Below are 18,486 nucleotides of genomic sequence, written 5' to 3'. Positions count from 1 at the left end.
CACAGTGCTCCCCTGAAGCTGCCGCTTGGCGTTTCCTGTGGGGGTGTCAGCGGGCTGCAGGGTGCAGCTGGTGCACGCAGCTGCAGGCCTCCAAGCCGGAGTGGAAGTATAGAGAGGGAACAGAACAAGCAGGAGAGAGCGAGTTGGGCTGGATCCCAGCTCTTGGGCGGGCTGGAGTCAGGCCCAGGGTGGTCTGGTCCTGGGTCCGGGTCGGGCTGGAGTCAGAACCAAGGTGGCCTGATTCTGGGTCCGGGTCGGACTGGAGTCAGAACCAGGGTGGTCTGGTCCTGGGTCCGGGTCGGACTGGAGTCAGGCCCAGGGTGGTCTGATCCTGGGTCCGGGTCGGACTGGAGTGTAATCCAGGGTGGTCTGGTCCTGGGTCCGGGTCAGACTGGAGTCAGAACCAGGGTGGTCTGGTCCTGGGTCCGGGTCAGACTGGAGTCAGACCCAGGGTGGTCTGGTCCTGGGTCCGGGTGAGGTGGGGAGAGGGACGTATATTTCTGAATATGTATATGTGTCACATGGATAGATGCTGCACAAACCCGCAGCAGCTTGCCACCCTCCAGGGCTGTGTCACTCCATTAAAAGCTAAAGGTGTTGTCCATGTTCTACAAAGTTCCAGTGCTCTGGTGAAGCGATAGCTGGCATTGTAGGTGCCAGGCATGTGCTAAACCCATGGCCTGGGGGGCTGTCTGCCAAATGGTGTAGAGATTATCTCCAGATGGCCGTCTTCCACTGCTGGAGGTCGTCGCCTCAGGCCTGTCAGCCTGCAACCTTAAAAACCAATTTGAAGCTGTCGCCACGCTCCGCATTTTAACGGAATGTCTCTGGGCATTTTTCTACCACACCAGGTACCAAACTTTTGGTACTTTGAGAAACTACCGAAAGTACGGTACTTAACGGTGTTGGTTTTCCACTGGCATAAAAACCGCTACCGGGGTTAAATGACATCACCGCGCGAGGCAGGTATTTTGCACTGAATTCGAAAAATAGCTGTAGTGTATTATAGGGCTGGATAGTGTGTGATATTAATTCCAACACCAGGAATTAATATCACTAGGGGGTTAAAATGTCGCTAAAACATTTTTACTCTGTTAGGAAAAAGAGCTTAGTAAACTTTGCAATTTAATTATTATTCCTTTTATAGATTGTTATATGTTTAAAAATCAGTTTAAAGTTTACCTCCGCTGTGTTTTCACGAGCATTGCAGACGTTCTCTAAGATAATTGTAATCATTTTCATCCTTGCCATCCAAATCACTCGAAGACGGGTTTGTGAGAAATTCATGATTCTCCTTTTTCGTTTTATAAACACCCGGATATTTATTACAACAAAATCACATTGCTGTATTTATAACTAAATCACATCGCTGTATTTATAACAAAATCACATTGCTAAGACATCGCTATATTCAACAAAATGCTTTTTAATTTCTTGTCACGCCATCCAGATCTTTTTCTTGTGTTCGTGCTTATGACAAAATTGCATTTAAAAAATTTTTTTTTATTCTTTTGAGTTTGCAGCTATCATAGCATTTTCAAGGCGGCGTTTGTGCTGTGTTTCAGCAACAGGCTATTTGCATAACCAGTCGACAAAAAAAATGTTTCAAGTCCCACCCTGAAGTATCGAAGTACCAAAGAAAAATCCCAGCTGGTTTGGCACTTTCGGTACTGGAACTCCACCTGAAGTCAATGGAAAAGCGAAAGTACCGAAAGTACCGTACCGAAAGTACCATACTTGGTGCGGTGGAAAAGCATCCTTTGTGTGTGGTTGTTGTGGAGTTGGTCTCAGCTGAGCTCTTGCTAATAATGTATAGCAGGGCTGCCCAACTGCAGTCCTGGGGGGCCGGAGCCCTGTGCAGCTTAGTTCTTTCCCTTTTCCACCACAAATGATTCAGCTCAAGAGCTGTGTGGTAATTAGCACAAGGAGTTAAATCAGGTGTGTTAAACGAGGGGAAACCCAAAAATGTGCTGGGCTCCAGCCCCCCAGGACTGGAGTTTGACATCCCTGATGTATAGGTTTAGCTGAAGCACTTCCATCAGCAGCCTGCAGGGGGGGGCAGTCAATCTGGAATCAGATACCTTTCTGCCTCAGAGTCTCAGAGAGTCCAGCTGTACCAGGGCACCTATCAGCCAGTGTGGATCAGCACAGAGCCTCTGTCTGCAGGGTTGTGTGTGTGGCTAGTCACTGGGGAGCGAGGTCAAAGGTCAGATTAATTCGGAGGCTGCAGTGCTCCCCAGTAAGCCTGTCTGCCCTCCCAGCAACTTTAGCCTGTGGAATGCTCATGAGCTTCATGTAGAAGCAGCACACTGGGGTCACGCTGAAGGTCACAGCCCTGGTGGTGACCCCCCCAGGCCAGAAGTCTGGCTGTGTGATGAGATGGGTACTTAAGATGGCTATTTAATTCAAATGAGATCGAAAGAATCTACAGTGTATGAGCCATATTCTCCACGGTGATCACCGCTTCGGCACACTCCCTCTTCGTTTGGTCTGATCCCACCCACTAGCCATGATTGGCTGACATAAATGTGACACCACTGGGTTGGTCAGCAGAACTAATTATGCAGTTACCAGCATGCTTTGCACCACTCTGCGCTTTATATAGAGTAAATTGACATGTGCATTTGTGTATTTCTGTAGTAAACGTGGACTGTATGTGCTTCGTTAGCGTGTAATCAGCAGTGTTGTGTAAATTGTCAACTTCCCTGTCTGTGCCACTTCAATAGTAGCTATTTGTTTAATAACAGAGCTACTTCCATTTTAAAAGAGCTGTCATCTCCTTTATTATAATGACTCATGCGCTCGCCAAAATATGTGTATTTGCACTTTCTCGGCGGCCCTGCAGTATCAAACACGTTCCATGCCCTCTTGTTGTGGTGTGACACTAAACAAGGCAACATCGAGGTGTAAGTTTGTGACAGATTGTTGTCGCCGACGTGTTCAGTTGCGTTTTGCTCCGATGCTGTTTGAAGCTGAGGGCCACGTTAGGCGTTTATTCGCTTGTTAAACACAGAAAGGGGCAGGTGGGGCCTTGCTGATACTCTTGGGCGTCACCCTCGCTATGACCGGCTGGGCCCTGAGGGTACGCCTCAGTCACATGACCCCGTTACTGTATAGATGATGACACACCAAGAAAAGTTTGGCTCTTCAGTGGATTTTAAAATATTCTCTGCATGTGACAAGGCTGTCTTGCATCATAATGTCTTCCGCTGACTGACGAGTCGGAAGATGGAAACATAGGAAGGTGTGATCTTCCCCTCATCAACCACATCCTCACTCTGTTTTGTTCCTTCAGCTACAGAGGCCACATGCTTCTTTGCTGTTGTTTTGTGAGACTGTGTATCTCTGTATGTGCCTGTGTATCTCTGTGTATCTCTGTATGTGCCTGTGTGTCTCTGTGTGTCTCTGTATGTGCCTGTGTATCTCTGTGTATCTCTGTATGTGCCTGTGTGTCTCTGTGTATCTCTGTGTATCTCTGTATGTGCCTGTGTATCTCAGTGTATCTCTGTATGTGCCTGTGTGTCTCTGTATGTGCCTGTGTGTCTCTGTGTATCTCTGTATGTGCCGGTGTGTCTCTGTATGTGCCTGTGTGTCTCTGTGTGTCTCTGTATGTGCCTGTGTGTCTCTGTGTATCTCTGTATGTGCCTGTGTTTCTCTGTGTGTCTCTGTGAATCTCTGTGCATGCATGCATGTCTCTGTGTACTCATATCTCTGTGCGTGCCTGTGTGTCTCTGCCTGACTGTCTGTTAGTTCTGGAGGGCTCGCCTCTGCTTGGCCATGAGGCTAAGGAATCGGCTCCCAGGTGTCTCCATTTGATGGCACAGAGGCGATGGGAGTGCCTGAGGCTCGTCACTTGCTGTTCCTGCTGCAGGAAGTGAGGGAGCCGGAGACAGGAACGGGTGGGAGCAGGCACAGATATGCAGATAAGCCTTCAGATGGGAGGCCGTTTGCTTCACTGTGTTTGTGAGAGACAGAGATGGGCCTGATATGACTCATGAGGACAGTGTTACTCCTATTTGCCAGGGTAAACATGCACATCTCTCCTAATCTACATTCTAGCTGTTGTGTTATCTTACCCTGCACTACGACTCATTTTGATTGGCTGTGTGGCTGGGCCGGGAAGCCTATCGGGGGGATGTCATGGCTGGAGCTCCAGTCTGATTGGTCAGGTTGCTTTCCCTGCCCTCTGAGGCTACAGGCTCCTGACCTGTGGTCGACTCTGATCTCACACATCGATCTTTAGTTGTTTCCCCTATAGTTCCTCTCATGCTCCCCTACAGCCCCGTTAACCCACAGAAGGGAAAGCGATCGGATGTCTGTGAGCAGGAGACCCCTCTGCCCTCACTGTCTCCAGCAAGTCTGCATCAACATCTGGATCTCACATCTGTCTGGGGGGGTCATACGGAATCAGGGTTGGGTTGGGGGGTACAACGTACTTGCATTGCCCGACAGCCCAGAACAAAAAACTCTCATGGATATATTTTTCACCTTCTTTGCCCTTTCGAAATGTCCTAATAGAATCCTCTGATGGAATCCCCAAGCATTCCCATTCAGGAATGCGATGCTGGCTTCCATGCGGAGTGCCGGAATGTGTCAGAAAGCATGATGTGAACTGGCTCTCAGGTGTCACCTATCCTGTCATGTGGTGACAGAATCCAGACTGAGAGGCTGGCAAAAACAGGCCGACACCCTCTGCCTGTCTGGGTGTGCCCTGCTCACTTATGCTGGCCTGGCTGTGTGTGCGCCTGCATGAATCTGTGTGTGTATGTGAGAGAGAAAGAGAGAGAGAGTTTTGTACTTATTACTTTTTGGGGACTAGATTTCCCCACAATATGTGTCACACCTCGCATTTCTGCCACACCTGTTTCTAATTTGTCTTACCACTCATTTCAGCCCTTGTGTGATTCACTCCAGCTGCACCTCGTCTGCTCCCTCGTTATTCGCATATAAGAGTGCCTCCCAGTGCGGTGTAGTCCAGTCACTGTTGTTAGCCGTTTTCAGGTTCCTTAATAATCTCCATATTGTTTCCCATACACCTGCTCCTACCTCCATTGTGCTTAGAATGTGACAATGTGATTAAAAATCTGTAACTTTTTGCCATGTGGAGATGTTTTTTTTTGTTTTTTTTGGATTTATGGAATTTAATCAAATCTATGATTGCAATCAAAACACTAAAAATGCCAAAAGTGTTGTATATGGTTTGGTTACTTATGGTTAAGGTTAGGGCTTGGTTGGGCTCAGGTTGTTTTTGATGGGATTAGGGTTTTGTCGATAGAAATGAAAGGAGAGTCCCCACAGAGATATGAATACAAACGTGTGTGTGTGTGTGTGTGTGTGTGTGTGTGTGTGTTTGTCTACACGCACCCGGTGGCACAGGCCTCTAAACCCAGCGTTACAGCAGTAATCTCAGCAAGCAGGAAGCAGCTTCTCTCTGGCAGCATGCAGCAGAGTCATCAATGAGAGTGCCCCCCCCCCCCCCCCCCCCCATGCACCACATAGCTGGGGGGGTGACCTTATCGAGATAAGAAGCAGTGTGAGAAGTGGCAGAGAGGCTGTACTTTTCTAATTTGTGCAGTTTATTCTCTGAGCGGCTCACTGGGCTGGGGGATGGTGTCCGTACAGTTGGAGGGAGAGCAGTTGCAGTGTTTCTCGCACATGCCGCACCTCGGGGCCGAACGTGGCCGTGTGGGATCATAGCATCCCTTTGTACTGTTTCATAGTCACCCCCCCAGCTCTCTGTCAGGCAAGGGCATGGAGGTGCACCCCGCCCAGGCAAACGCTCACTGCTGACAGTCATGATTCTGCTCTCAGCGCCAAGCTCAGGCATTAGCAAATGTTCACCGCTAATAGTCACGACTCCATTTACATTACTGGGCCCAGGCATAAGCAAACACTGATGGTCACAGCTCAGTTCACAGCACTAAGCCCAGGCATTATCAAACGCTCACTGCTGAAGGTCATGGCTCCGTTCACAGCACTGAGCTCAGGCATTAGCAAATGCTGACCATTGACGGTTACCGTTCTCTGCTTCATGTTCCCTTGAACTTGCCTTCCTGTTTCTTGCTTGGGGTTTGGGGCATGTGGGAGTGGATTCTGATTAGAAGCTGTCCATTCAGTGATGTCTGGCTCCTTAGGTTCAGCATCCCTCCTGAAGACCTCTGACACACAAGCCCTGACATGCAGCAGTGGCGGGAACCTCCCCCCCAGGGGTGAGAGGACAATCTAGCTGCTCCTGAAAGCCACATAGTTCATGAGGAGATCTATAGGGGATGGGAGGTGTGGATCCTCAGTCGCTGTGCCAGCCCGGCAGCCCCCCCCCCCCCAACGTAAGTAACATAAAGAGGTTGTAAGTGTCTCCACAGCGAGTGAATCTCCATGACGAACGCGTCTCCATGGTGAGGCCACACCTTCACCCGCACAACGCCTCCTTTTGGTAGGAGCTTCCCCGCGACACACATGTCCTGGGAGCTGACATTGGTTCCATGCTCCAATGGAGGCGCCGCAGACGGAGCATCGGGGATGCGGTGCATTCAGCTGAGGCTTTCTTTGTCATATGGATGAGGGCGAGATGTTCCCACAGGCTCTCACAGGGCCTCCCCCCAGAACAGACCAATCAAAGGCTGCATTTCCCGCCGAGCACCGAGGCAGTCCAGCTGATAGGACGTCATATCGCTGAGCCGCTGCCTGTCCAGGTCGTGTCACCTTCCCCTCCTGCACACCTTACCCACTGAAGAGGCGGCCCCCAGTGGCCCCGCCCACACCCCAGTGACGATCAGCTGACAGGCCAGCACTAATAACCAAATATAGATCTGCTGTTCGTGGGGGGAGACCTAGTGTGCACCCAGTCTGCTCATTGGACAGCGGCTCAGATCCCTCTTTAGCCAGTAGCTTAAGACAAAACAGCTCTAGGGAAAGTCAGGAAATAAAAACATGGGTGATGCTGCATACCACAGAATAGCCTGCCCCCCCCCCCCCCCACCATGAAAAACGCTGATCCCAAACAGGGCCGTTCCCATAGAGAGGGGGGCTGTTCCATCACCGTCTTCCAGCTTTATCTCGCTGTAGCCTGGAACTTTGCTTCTTCTTAGAGAGTAACTGTATCCTTATCTGCCCCCCCCGCCGCGCCGCGCCCCCCAGGCAGGGCAGCCCAGCACCCGTGGCCCATGAGCGTGAGAGTGACCTCAGGGACCTGGCTTCATTATCTCATCCGGCTGTACAGGACCATCTAATCGGCTCCATTAGCAGACGGTGCCTCACACACCCGTGTCTCTCAGCAGACAGTGACCCAGATCAGTGGGGGAGGGGGGGGTTCCACCTTCCTCTGGGGGCGCTTGTATGCTTCAGTGGACAGGCAGTGAGGAGATAAGGCTGGTGGGGTCCCTCATAGTCTGCGGTGGGGGGTTTCTCCCCCGTATCTGTTAATCAACAGAAGATATGGGGGGGGGCTCTTTGGGCGGCTTTTCACATTGCCCAGGGACCCCTGACCCAAAAAGGCTTTCTCTATCTCGCTGGTGCGCTAAACCACACACACAGGTGCACACATACCAACTGGGTTGGGCAAATCACCCCCCAAACTGGCCAACTGGAAGCCTCACGGCCCCCGCCTTCTGTCGTCCTCCCTCATTACCTGGTCTTTTTCTCCTTCTCTCTCTCCGCCTGTCTGCTTTTCAGCCCTGTTCCTAGCTTCCATAGCCCTCAAGGTGAAACTCCACCATTGGCGTGCTCCAGGAATACATGCTCTGTCGCTGTAGAGAGATATCCCAGAGCTCTGAAGTGTCCCCGTTAAGACCCTGAATGCTGCACTTAGAAACAGGAATTCTCCCTGTTAACGTCCTATACGCTGCCCTTAGATGCAGGAACGCTCCCTGTTAAGTTCCTGAACACTGTCCTTAAAAAACGGGAACTTTCCCTGTTAAGGCCCTGAATTCTGCCCTTAGAAACAGGAATTCTCCCTGTTAACGTCCTATACGCTGCCCTTAGATGCAGGAACGCTCTCTGTTAAGTTCCTGAACACTGTCCTTAAAAAACGGGAACTTTCCCTGTTAAGACCCTGAACTCTGCCCTTAGTAACAGGAACTGTCTCTGTTAAGGCCCTGAACTCTGCCCTTAGAAACAGGAACTCTCCCTCTTAAGGCCCTGAACGCTACCCTTAGAAACAGGAACTATACCTATTAAGGCCCTGAACGCTACCCTTAGAAACAGGAACTATACCCATTAAGGTCCTGAATGCTACCCTTAGAAACAGGAACTTTCCCTGTTAAGGCCCTGAATGCTACCCTTAGAAACAGGAACTTTCCCTGTTAAGACCCTGAACGCTGCCCTTAGAAACAGGAACTTTCCCTGTTAAGGCCCTGAATGCTGCCCTTAGAAACAGGAACTTTCCCTGTTAAGACCCTGAATGCTGCCCTTAGAAACAGGAAAGACTGACACAGATGCCATGCTAGGGGGCGCTCTGCTGAATATGTGACCATGCTTGGTATTCTTGTGTTTTTGGCGATTTCCTGGGGGGGGTGATGAAAGTTGGCTGACCCTGAAACAATCACACATTTGTTCATTTGTACGTTTGGGGGGGTCCTTTTGTTTTGTTTCATCCTATTTCGGGTTTGTTTCTCCCCCTTTCCATCTTCTAGCTTCATTCTCAGGCATATTTGTCACGTTTTCTGCTGTTTTTTCACCACCACGCTCCGGCAGCTCAGCCGGGCGGCATACAGCTCCGGTACCGGCCCGCGGCTCGCAGCGCCGCTCTCGTGACTCTCCGGCAGGCTCAGCGGGGCGGCGTATAGCTCCGGTACCGGCCCGCGGCTCGCAGCGCCGCTCTCGTGACTCTCCGGCGGGCTCAGCGGGGCGGCGTATAGCTCCGGTACCGGCCCGCGGCTCGCAGCGCCGCTCTCGTGACTCTCCGGCGGCTCAGCGGGGCGGCGTATAGCTCCGGTACTGGCCCGCAGCACATAGTACCACTCTCATGATGTTTTAGCGGGCTCAATGAGACAGTGTACACTTCCAGTATACACTGAAAAATGTGAAGCTGTAAGAATGCTTGTTGGGCTGAGGGCGGGGATTGTCTGCTGTAGGCTGAATATCCGACTCTCATGTCTGCCTTTCCTCTGAAATCCTGGGAAATTCCCAAGAAAACCATCAGATTTGGTGCTTGAGGGGCGTTCACCAAGCAGTCAGTCACACTGGCACCAATTAAATTCACTAAACCCCACGTCAGACCACTTTCCAGGAGCAGCAGTCCAACTCTTCCTTGGAGGGGGTGTAGGGAGGGTGCTGTGTGTGTCAGCAGGTGGCGCTCTGGTCCACATAAGGCAGATTGTTCTTGGCCAAAATGGGGGGAGGGGGAGGGCACTTAGTGCCATTTCTGAATTGGCCCGCTGATCACAAAGAGACTGGGAACAATTAGCTTGTTGTCACGGTCTCTCCAGTGCCCCCTATTGGGTTCCCACCACTCCAACTCCCTCCTAACCCCCCTACTCCGAGCACTCCTGACTGTGACCATGCCCCAGGCCCGGATCCCCAGGAAGGCATGAGAACCTCTGCCATGGCGACAAACGGCTGTGCAGTGTCATGCCGACCTGTGTCTCAGGGACATTCCACTGTTCCTCCCATTTTGTTACCATCATGCTGCCCTTTTGTGATCCTCCCCGCCCGCACTCCCAGCCCGCACTCCCCGCCCGCACTCCCGGCATGCACTCCCCGCGCGCACTCCCAGCCCGCACTCCCCGCCCGCACTCCCGGCATGCACTCCCCGCGCGCACTCCCAGCCCGCACTCCCCGCCCGCACTCCCGGCATGCACTCCCCGCCCGCACTCCCGGCATGCACTCCCCGCGCGCACTCCCAGCCCGCACTCCCCGCCCGCACTCCCGGCATGCACTCCCCGCCCGCACTCCCGGCATGCACTCCCCGCCCGCACTCCCGGCATGCACTCCCAGCCCGCACTCCCCGCCCGCACTCCCGGCATGCACTCCCCGCCCGCACTCCCGGCATGCACTCCCCGCGCGCACTCCCCGCCCGCACTCCCGGCCCGCACTCCCGGCATGCACTCCCAGCCCGCACTCCCCGCCCGCACTCCCGGCATGCACTCCCAGCCCGCACTCCCCGCCCGCACTCCCGGCATGCACTCCCCGCCCGCACTCCCGGCATGCACTCCCCGCGCGCACTCCCCGCCCGCACTCCCGGCCCGCACTCCCCGCCCGCACTCCCGGCATGCACTCCCCGCGCGCACTCCCAGCCCGCACTCCCCGCCCGCACTCCCGGCACGCACTCCCCGCCCGCACTCCCCGCCCGCACTCCCCGCGCGCACTCCCGGCCCGCACTCCCAGCCCGCACTCCCGGCACGCACTCCCCGCCCGCACTCCCGGCACGCACTCCCGGCATGCACTCCCCGCGCGCACTCCCGGCCCGCACTCCCGGCATGCACTCCCCGCGCGCACTCCCGGCCCGCACTCCCTCTCAAACCCGCTGGGTAGCTCAGGCAAGGCAGCCCAGCCATGCACATAAGCGTGGAGCTTCATCATGATTAGCCAAGGACCAAGAGAGCCTCCCATGATAATAGCACAGCATAATTAAACTGCCATGTGCTGATTAAGAAGTTTTAAGATCCAAACAACTCTATTGATTCTAATCTACATGTAAATTTGCACTGACTACAGAACCTGACAATGGCATAGTGATTGAATGTATAAAATAGTCACTTACAGGTTGCTGTCCTTGCCGATATACCTTTAACTAAGGAACTATCCTCATATATGACTTGCTACAAAACATTTCTTAACTAATCTATTTGTAAATAATGCCATGCACTCTGCAGTAATGGTGCGTTTAATTAAAAATAATTAAAAACAAGTAACTTAACCCCCAAACCACCTCCTGTCTGAATCACACAGTATATGGAAAGTACAAAGCTGATTTACGTCATTAGCGTTATGGCTCCTCTAAATGACAACATATCTTTATCGTTTCACGTTGTCGCGACAGTATTATTGGGTCCCTTCCGAGTCCAGGTTCCTCTCATGGTTTCTTCCTGCTAGACGGAGTTTTTCCTTGCCACCGTCGCCTCAGGCTTGCTTGGTGGGGTTCGGGCCGGTTATATGTAAAGTGCTTTGTGAAAATGACTGTTGTTAAAAGCGCTATATAAATAAAATTGAATTGAATATTAGTTATATAGTAGAAATATCACTCTCGTTATTTTATGAGGAATATGGGCTCCCAGGAAATTACAACAAAAGCCACTCTTAAGCTAAGAAATGTCTGTTTTAAACGTTCTTAAACGGGAAATGAAGCAGGGAGTTAACGAGGAATAGCATGGGAATCTGAAGGCAGAAGATAAAACCCTGAAAAGCCCTATAAAGGGCCCCGGCAATGCGCTTATTCAGAGTATCGGTGCCTTTCCCACAAATCTGCGGGACTCCTGTGAATGTGAATGTGTGTGTGCGTCGACTCCCTTTCAGAGCCGCGCCGGTGTGTGCGTCCCTGAGCGAAGACACCTCGTTATTCCACACTTTCATCTGTTGTTACCAGTCAAGAAATAGAGAGGCTTTGTTGACGACGGATTGAGGAAAAGCGCCTTGAAAGCCTTTCTCTGGAGTGGGGGGATTGAGGGCGGGGGCTGGGGTGAGGGGATGCTAATTATGCATGGCGATTGTTGATGGCTTGATTGTCTGCGTACAGCTGCACACAGAGCCGGGGGTGGAGGGAGGGATGGGGACGGAGGCAGACTCCCTGACGCCAGTCTCGAAACTCTCCCATCCCCTGGAAAAGAGCCGCGATTGTGCTGCGCTCTTTCCGACTGCAGGGCACCTGATCCCCGCCGCAGCCACAGCACCGCGGAGCGGCCAGCCACTGTGCATTGTGCAAGACAAGCCCATTTCATCATTTATTAGAAGCTCATTTATTTTAGTGGACCCGGACGCTGGTATTTTCGGGATGGTGTTTAGCTGTGCTCCTGTCGGTATCTGCACACATCGTGTACCTCTAATCAGTAGTATGTCTCCCATTTCCCGGTTTCTAGCGGTCCGCATGTACTGAACCAGAAGGCGCTGGCGATTCGACCATGGCTGCGCAATCGCCAGCGATAACTGGGCAATTTAACCCAGTACGATCGGAGAGAAATCTTCCTCCTTATCATATCTGAAGGCAGAGACCAAACAAAAGAAACCGTACATTTGGTGCGTTCCCACTTTTTATTACGCTCAAGTGTGAGACAAATCCTGCGTTATTAGCCTATATGATTGCATGAATCCCGCTTTCGCACTGAATATAACAGCCAGCTGTAAAACAATCACCAGCGGAGTAAAAAGAGTGAAGCAAATGCTGGCGTCCACATCTGTGCGCCCCTGGATTGGGGGGGGGGGGTTGAGTCCCGGCGTTGATTGACAGGAGCGACCCTTACTGCGTTTAATGTCCATCGGGGCGGGCTCAGGGTCCGGAGTGACGGACCCGGCGGGGCGGAGGTCCTGGCTGGTCAATGCGGGCCGCTTGCCAAAGGGACGCGCTGGAACGGCTGAATGGATGACGTCGGGAGCCTGGCGCCAGGCTGTCTGGGACTGGCGCGTTAGATCAACACAGCTGGGAAGGAATAGGACGCACAGCTGGCGGTGGGGCGCATTCCTCCACAAAAACAGGATTGTGAGAAAGGGGAAAATAAGACCAAATAGGAACAGAGGGACGCGCTTTGATGTTGACTAAAAATGCATGTCATAAAACTCAGCAATGAGTAATTTCCAAACCTGAAAATAGCATATCTGTTAGTCCACTCTCAACTTTTCTCGATATTCTGGTTAAATTTTAATTGTTATTTTCAAGGCGCAAGATAGGAACGGTTGCAATATCAACGACCTGCATAATAGTGGATCTGGGCAAAGTCACGGGTTCCTGTCCCGCCGGACACGCCACGCGACTGCAGAAACTGGCGAAAGAGCTTATTGTGTAACGCGGAGATAGTCACTGCTGCCGGGAAATCGATGCAGAAGTTTTTCCAGCCACCACGGTGTATGCGTCCCCCTGAGATGAACAGACAAAATTTAGCAGCATATAAAAATCAAAGCGCACGATCCTGCATTTAAGCTGTTTGTCATTTTATTAAGGAAAAAAGTTACCGTTGCTATCGCCCCGACAGTGTACCTGGAAAAGCCATTTGCGAGGGAGGAATTTAGAATTTATTACAACCCGCAATGGGAATGTCAGTGTAAACGATAGCAGTTAACGGCTTCACGCTGCAAGTAAAGGTATATGATTATACGTCCCTCCATGACATCATCAAAACGATTACAAAATTATTTGACCGAGTTTTTAATACTTATAAGTCATATTTACCCAGTTTACCAGAAAATGGTCTGGTTAGTTTGGAGCACAATTACTATTTTTGTACAGTGCTTAGTGGTTGACAACAGTGGGAAGAAGAGGGAGGATTATAATTATTTTTGACGTCAGGGTGTCTACTGGTCAAAAGAGAAAGAGACTGGTGAACTGGGTGTCGTATTTTGCTTAAACGCTTCTGTAAAACAAAATTACCGTCAATCTCTACGAAGCATGGATCGGAAGGACGTTTTAAATTTTAATTAATGAACTGAATAACACATAAACAAAAATGTATCCTCCAATTTATTCTCTCTTGCAAATTTCCTACTCGAAATTATGTTACTTAACTCCCCACCGAGCAGAGGACTTTCTCTGGTATTACTTCCTCATTCTTCGAATTACGCCTGTGATCGACATTTAATTACAACCAATCATAGAAAAGCGTTTTCAGCGACTCGACGCTGTTCTTGTGAGAGTGCCCTTTATTGGCTGGTTGGTGCATGAGGGTTTGTTTATTAGCAGGAGGGGGCGGGGAAACGTGCTTAAATATAACACCTCGGCATCATTTCGGCTGTTCAGTCTACTAAATGTAACTGTTGTGAGGAAGAGTAGATAATAGACTATAAGCAGGCAGAGCGATTCTATTATTAGACAGACATCACACATTTGTAGCTTTCACTTTCACCAAAGTTTCAAACCGCCTGACCCACTTAGCAGCCGCGCTCCTAGTTTCCGGAATAAAGATGAAGGCTGTCAGTCCGATGCGGTCCGTCCGGAGCTGCTACGAGGCGGTGTGCTGCATCTCCGAGCAGAGCCTGGGCATCTCCCGGACCAAGGCCGCCGTGGAGGAGCCTTTAAGCGCGCTGTGCGACATGAACGACTGCTACTCCAAGCTGAAGGCGCTGGTACCCAGCATCCCGCGGAACAGGAGCGTTAGCCAGGTGGAGATCCTGCAGCATGTCATCGACTACATCTTCGACCTGCAGATCGCCCTGGAGGGCGAGGCGGCCGTCAGCCCGACGCCCGGCGTGCTGTTGTCACTCAAGGTAAGGCTACCTACTCTTATTGACAGCGGCTGGTAAAAGCCTGAGATCCGGGCGTTTGCAGGGAACCACGTTATTCCACGATCATCTGCTGACTCGCCCACATTGTGCGTGAAATTAAAAAAGGACGTATGATCACGCTGGTTCATTATGTAGCATATCTATATCGTGTGTGTATTTTTATACTGCGTAGCACTGGTTGAGACGCCATACGGAGTTTCGTTGTACATGTGCAATTACTAACATTCTGTTAGATTCACATTTCGAGTCTGATGTCGGGGGTCGTTGCACATTGCTGGGAGGGACACGTAGGTGCTCCACCGTATCTCGCGCTTTTTTCTACAAACGTCTACTTTTTATTCTAGGCTTCGGACATAACGTGCAGTTTTGCTAAAGAAGACGGTGGATTGTGCCACTAGCAGGTGGCTGACGCGGTGGGTACCGACGTGAAACCCTTTCAGAAGTTTAAGAATGGTGCAGATGTGGACAGAGTGACAACTGATCCAAGAGAAGTCTAATGACGCTAAGAGTATCCCGAACCGGAGCTGTATTCATCCTTGGGTCCATCCGGCCTATCGGCGTGTGCCGAGTTTGATTTCCTTTTGTACCGGTTTTTAAATGCTCCTACCCACCCTCACCGCGACCGCATGCTCCGGTAGCTGCCAATTAGCACGCATTTAATGTGCGCTAGGCGCTTTATGGCTATCAGCTGGAGATGAAGCGAAGTTCCCCCAGGCGCCAGTCAGTCTGCGGAGCCGCCGCTGGAGCCGCCTGTAGGGACAGAAAGGCGAGCAACTGATTTTTTTTTCCCTTTCCCCCCTCTTTCTTTCTCTCCTATTCACTTTGCAGGTGCGGGAAACACATGTGCCCACTTCACTTTGGGCAAGAAAACGGGAAGGAGGGGTGGGGTAGTTATTTTCAAGGACTGGGGGCTGGTGGGGAAAGAGGGATGTCATGACAGAAGATTAACCTCAGGTCCTCCACGCTCATTCATTTCCAGGCTGCAAGAGGCTTAAACACACCAAAGTACAAAGGCGTGAGGACAGCGTCTCCATTCTTACAGTGTGTTCATTCAACTTTCCTTGAATTTGAACCCAAATGATTTGGACATTTTATACCAAAATCTCTCCGTACTCTTCCTTTCGCTTCCCTTGTCCATTACGGTGGGTTTCCTAAAGCCCTTGAGAAATGTTTGGGATGTATCTAGTTAACAGTGGGTTTTGTACAGACTGGGGGGGGGAGTAGAACTCTATTATAGAGTCAATTTGTGAATGTTTGTAGGGATTGTGGATTTCTACAAACAACGTTACTGAGTTTTATAAACTTTTATAAAAATGTGTTTTTCTATGTACCTTTTTTACATGCTGAAATAAACTGACTATGTACATACTGTGTGTTAACTGCTCGATTTGTGGGGCTCTCGACGGGGCCCCTGGCCCCAAGACACCCTGCTCTATGACACGAAAGTGAAGTGCGTTAGTGCTGAATGGAGCCAGAAACAGAGCAGCTGTGTTGGAAATGAAACAAATCTGAGACGTTGGCTGTCGCCATCTTGAAATGAGTTTGTCCTGAGGAGGATCTATGTCGGGTGCCCAGCTGCCTTCGCTCACTCCATGGTCAGCTAAATAAAGTACGTAACAGCTCATATAAATTACATTTAATGTAGATTTGAATGGATCTTAAAGGGAATATGCCTGCAACGAGAGTTTCTCAAACACAGAAAATTACTACCTTGTTCAAGGGCACAAGTGCAGCCTTGATTCACACCGATTGGAAGTGGGATCTGCTGGAGCAGGGTGGCACGATGGTGGCGTGCAGTTTGATCCTCGGTCTGCAGACCTGTTTGCAAGTCGCTGATTAGACTGAAGGAGCACGGGGGGCAGCTTTGCTAATGTTTGAATGCTCTTGGGTACAATCCCATTATCCCCTTTGCACTTAGCTTCTGCTGTGTGGGTTTTCATCCAGCCGCAGCAGCTTTGTGAGGGCCCTACACCGGCAAGCTAGCGCCCCCTGCAGGGTGGCCAACCAGCTGTCTGAAACCAAAACCACAGGTAACTTTTAATATTACTCATGCGCTATAAAGAGCGTTCCCAGAAACGGCTGTGAGAGCCAGGTGTTAGTCACATGGTTTTTTATGTACTGAGGTGAAGACTCGCACCATCGGCGTGGCTTCGGCGTGACGCTAAGCGCGCGGCCGGCAGGATCCGCACGGGTCACTTACTCACCCTCACACCTGTTATTTCACAGCAGTGTGCACAAGTGCCTTCGAGTGACGAGCTTCTCACAGGTTGGGGAATCAGAGCGGCTGCTGATGCTGCGTCTGCAGTCAAGTGAAGTTTTCCTGATTTTTTTCCTGAAGGGGTTTTTCTGCTCGAGTACCCAGAAGGGGCTATTTGATGGCTGCTCTCCAGCGTCTCTATTTATACCGTCAGGCGTGTTTGAGAGCCACTCAGTTTGCACACCGGGGGCAGACAGCCGAAAACATCTGCCCTCCGGCCTGCTGCTGTTCTCTCACACCGTCTTGGCCTCATCTTTTCTCTTCATCTATGGCTTTTTTTCCCTCAAAAGTCAGTTCTGCAGTCTGACACTTGGTAGTCACTGAGCTGTCTCTTAAACGCAACTTCAGTGTCAAGGACAGAGGCAGTTCCCAGTGTTTGATTCATTTTCTCTGCGGAAGCGTCATGTTAGAATGGCCATTCATTTTCCCAAACGCTTAAAGAGAAACTGTGTTCAGGGTACGCTAAACAAAATCCACCTTCCTCGGTGGGGCCGCTCCCAGTGTGACCCGCCCATGTGATCCGCCCATGTGCTCTCAAAGGTCACCATCTCTCATGGCTACAGGCTTCTCCTTCAGCTGGCAGCTCTGCTTTTCCTGTTGGACAATCTTCTCCAAACAAGTCTTTGACTGCAGAAGGGACGATTTGATGCGATCCACTCCGTGGATTTACTCTGTGCGCCACAGCTGAGCCAAGCAGACTTTCATTATGCACGTACAACAACAGTGAAGATATTCTAAGATTTTAGTGGAAAGGCCAAAAAAATCATAGCAGGGACACAATTTGGCTGTTCATGCTGTGGGGGTTTCTGATACTAGCAGTAAGGCTAAAAGAATTTGTCAAGATAACACAATGTTCCCACAAGATAACTGTGATGGTACAGCAGTCTCTACACACCTCTGCTAAATCTACTGGAAAAAAACCATAAAGTGGTTGAATGCTGTTCAGGTACAGCTCAGGAATGTAAAACACTTTCCAGTGAGAGCTGAATAAACTAGAGTAAAACTGCATCCTGTTTAGCATGTTGATTATGGCAGCATTGTCAAGCTGGGAAGGAACCATCTTTATAGAATCTCCTAGATCTCCTTCCTGTTGGTTTCAGGATCACGCTGACACAGCCCACCTGTGCCATTTGGGGGGGCTTCTCTCCCTGATGCAGGTGTCGGCTGGCGCCGGCCAGTCTGCCCCCCCCCCCCCCCCTTCTCAAATCTCTCCCACACGATCAGCTACACATAATCTACTGGGCCGCTCTGGCCTGCACTCCCTGCTCCTAGCCACCTCTGCTGCCAAGATAGCTACCATCTTATAATGTCTGTGCTGGACAAAAAAATATTTAAACGTACCATAAATGCACAGTTACAAATTTTGACAATTTTTGGGTGACTTTTATCAAAGACGCCACTTGTAACCACTGCAGTTCAACAGTTTTGAGCTTAAGATCTTGCTTTCACATGACTTCTGCTCGTAAATCCTGAATAGCGCCTCATAAACGTGATGCCGACCAACGCGCTTCGCCCCAGTGCAGCAGCCCAGTTTGATGAAATAGGCTCGTATCGGTTTACATTTAGTACATTATTCACGTCTTTCTACCCTCAACAAAATGCACAGATGGCCAAGGAAAACGTAAGATTGTGTTTTACTTTCAGCACGTTTAACTACCTATTGCGCCATTTTGTGTAATTTTTTTGTTCGCAAAAATTCCCTTAATGGATGGACGAATGGGAGACAATGTACAAATGTAATCTGGTTATTTGTATAAAAAAAAAAAAGCATAGTACATTAAATCGTAACCCAGTTAACAGAATAATAAGTCGACCTCACTGTTGGGCCCTTAAAATGCAGGCAATTCTTCCGTTAAAATATATAA

At 50.6% G+C, this 18,486-nt stretch overlaps 2 protein-coding genes across 2 annotated transcripts in view; both read left to right on the top strand.

Moving 5' to 3' along the window:
• LOC125707437 (cornifin alpha-like) overlaps positions 1-9,721 on the top strand; it is a 34,213-nt gene extending 24,492 nt beyond the window's left edge. The window contains exon 2 of the transcript XR_007382287.1: positions 6,135-9,721. The gene's annotated coding sequence lies outside the window, so the exon portion shown is untranslated. The remainder of the gene's footprint in view (positions 1-6,134) is intronic.
• Positions 9,722-13,231: 3,510 nt separating this feature from the next.
• id3 (inhibitor of DNA binding 3) lies at positions 13,232-15,732 on the top strand. Its single transcript, XM_048975359.1, has 3 exons — positions 13,232-14,346; positions 14,709-14,777; positions 15,193-15,732. The coding sequence occupies exons 1-2, from the start codon at positions 14,044-14,046 to the stop codon at positions 14,760-14,762; spliced, it is 357 nt and encodes a 118-aa protein (XP_048831316.1). The 5' UTR covers positions 13,232-14,043; the 3' UTR covers positions 14,763-14,777; positions 15,193-15,732.
• Positions 15,733-18,486: the final 2,754 nt, after the last annotated feature.

Source organism: Brienomyrus brachyistius, chromosome 14, assembly GCF_023856365.1.
Source record: "Brienomyrus brachyistius isolate T26 chromosome 14, BBRACH_0.4, whole genome shotgun sequence".
Classification (NCBI taxonomy): Eukaryota; Metazoa; Chordata; class Actinopteri; order Osteoglossiformes; family Mormyridae; genus Brienomyrus; species Brienomyrus brachyistius.
Note: the sequence above shows the minus strand (reverse complement) of the source record. Positions and strands in the feature narration are given on the sequence as shown.

What these genes read in the sequence shown, in the direction of transcription:
- id3 (XM_048975359.1), top strand. Translation starts at nt 14,044, where the DNA reads ATGAAGGCTGTCAGTCCGATGCGGTCCGTCCGGAGCTGCTACGAGGCG. An exon ending in GCGTGCTGTTGTCACTCAAG is followed by an intron (nt 14,347 to 14,708) that starts GTAAGGCTACCT and finishes TTTTTATTCTAG; the next exon opens with GCTTCGGACATAACGTGCAG.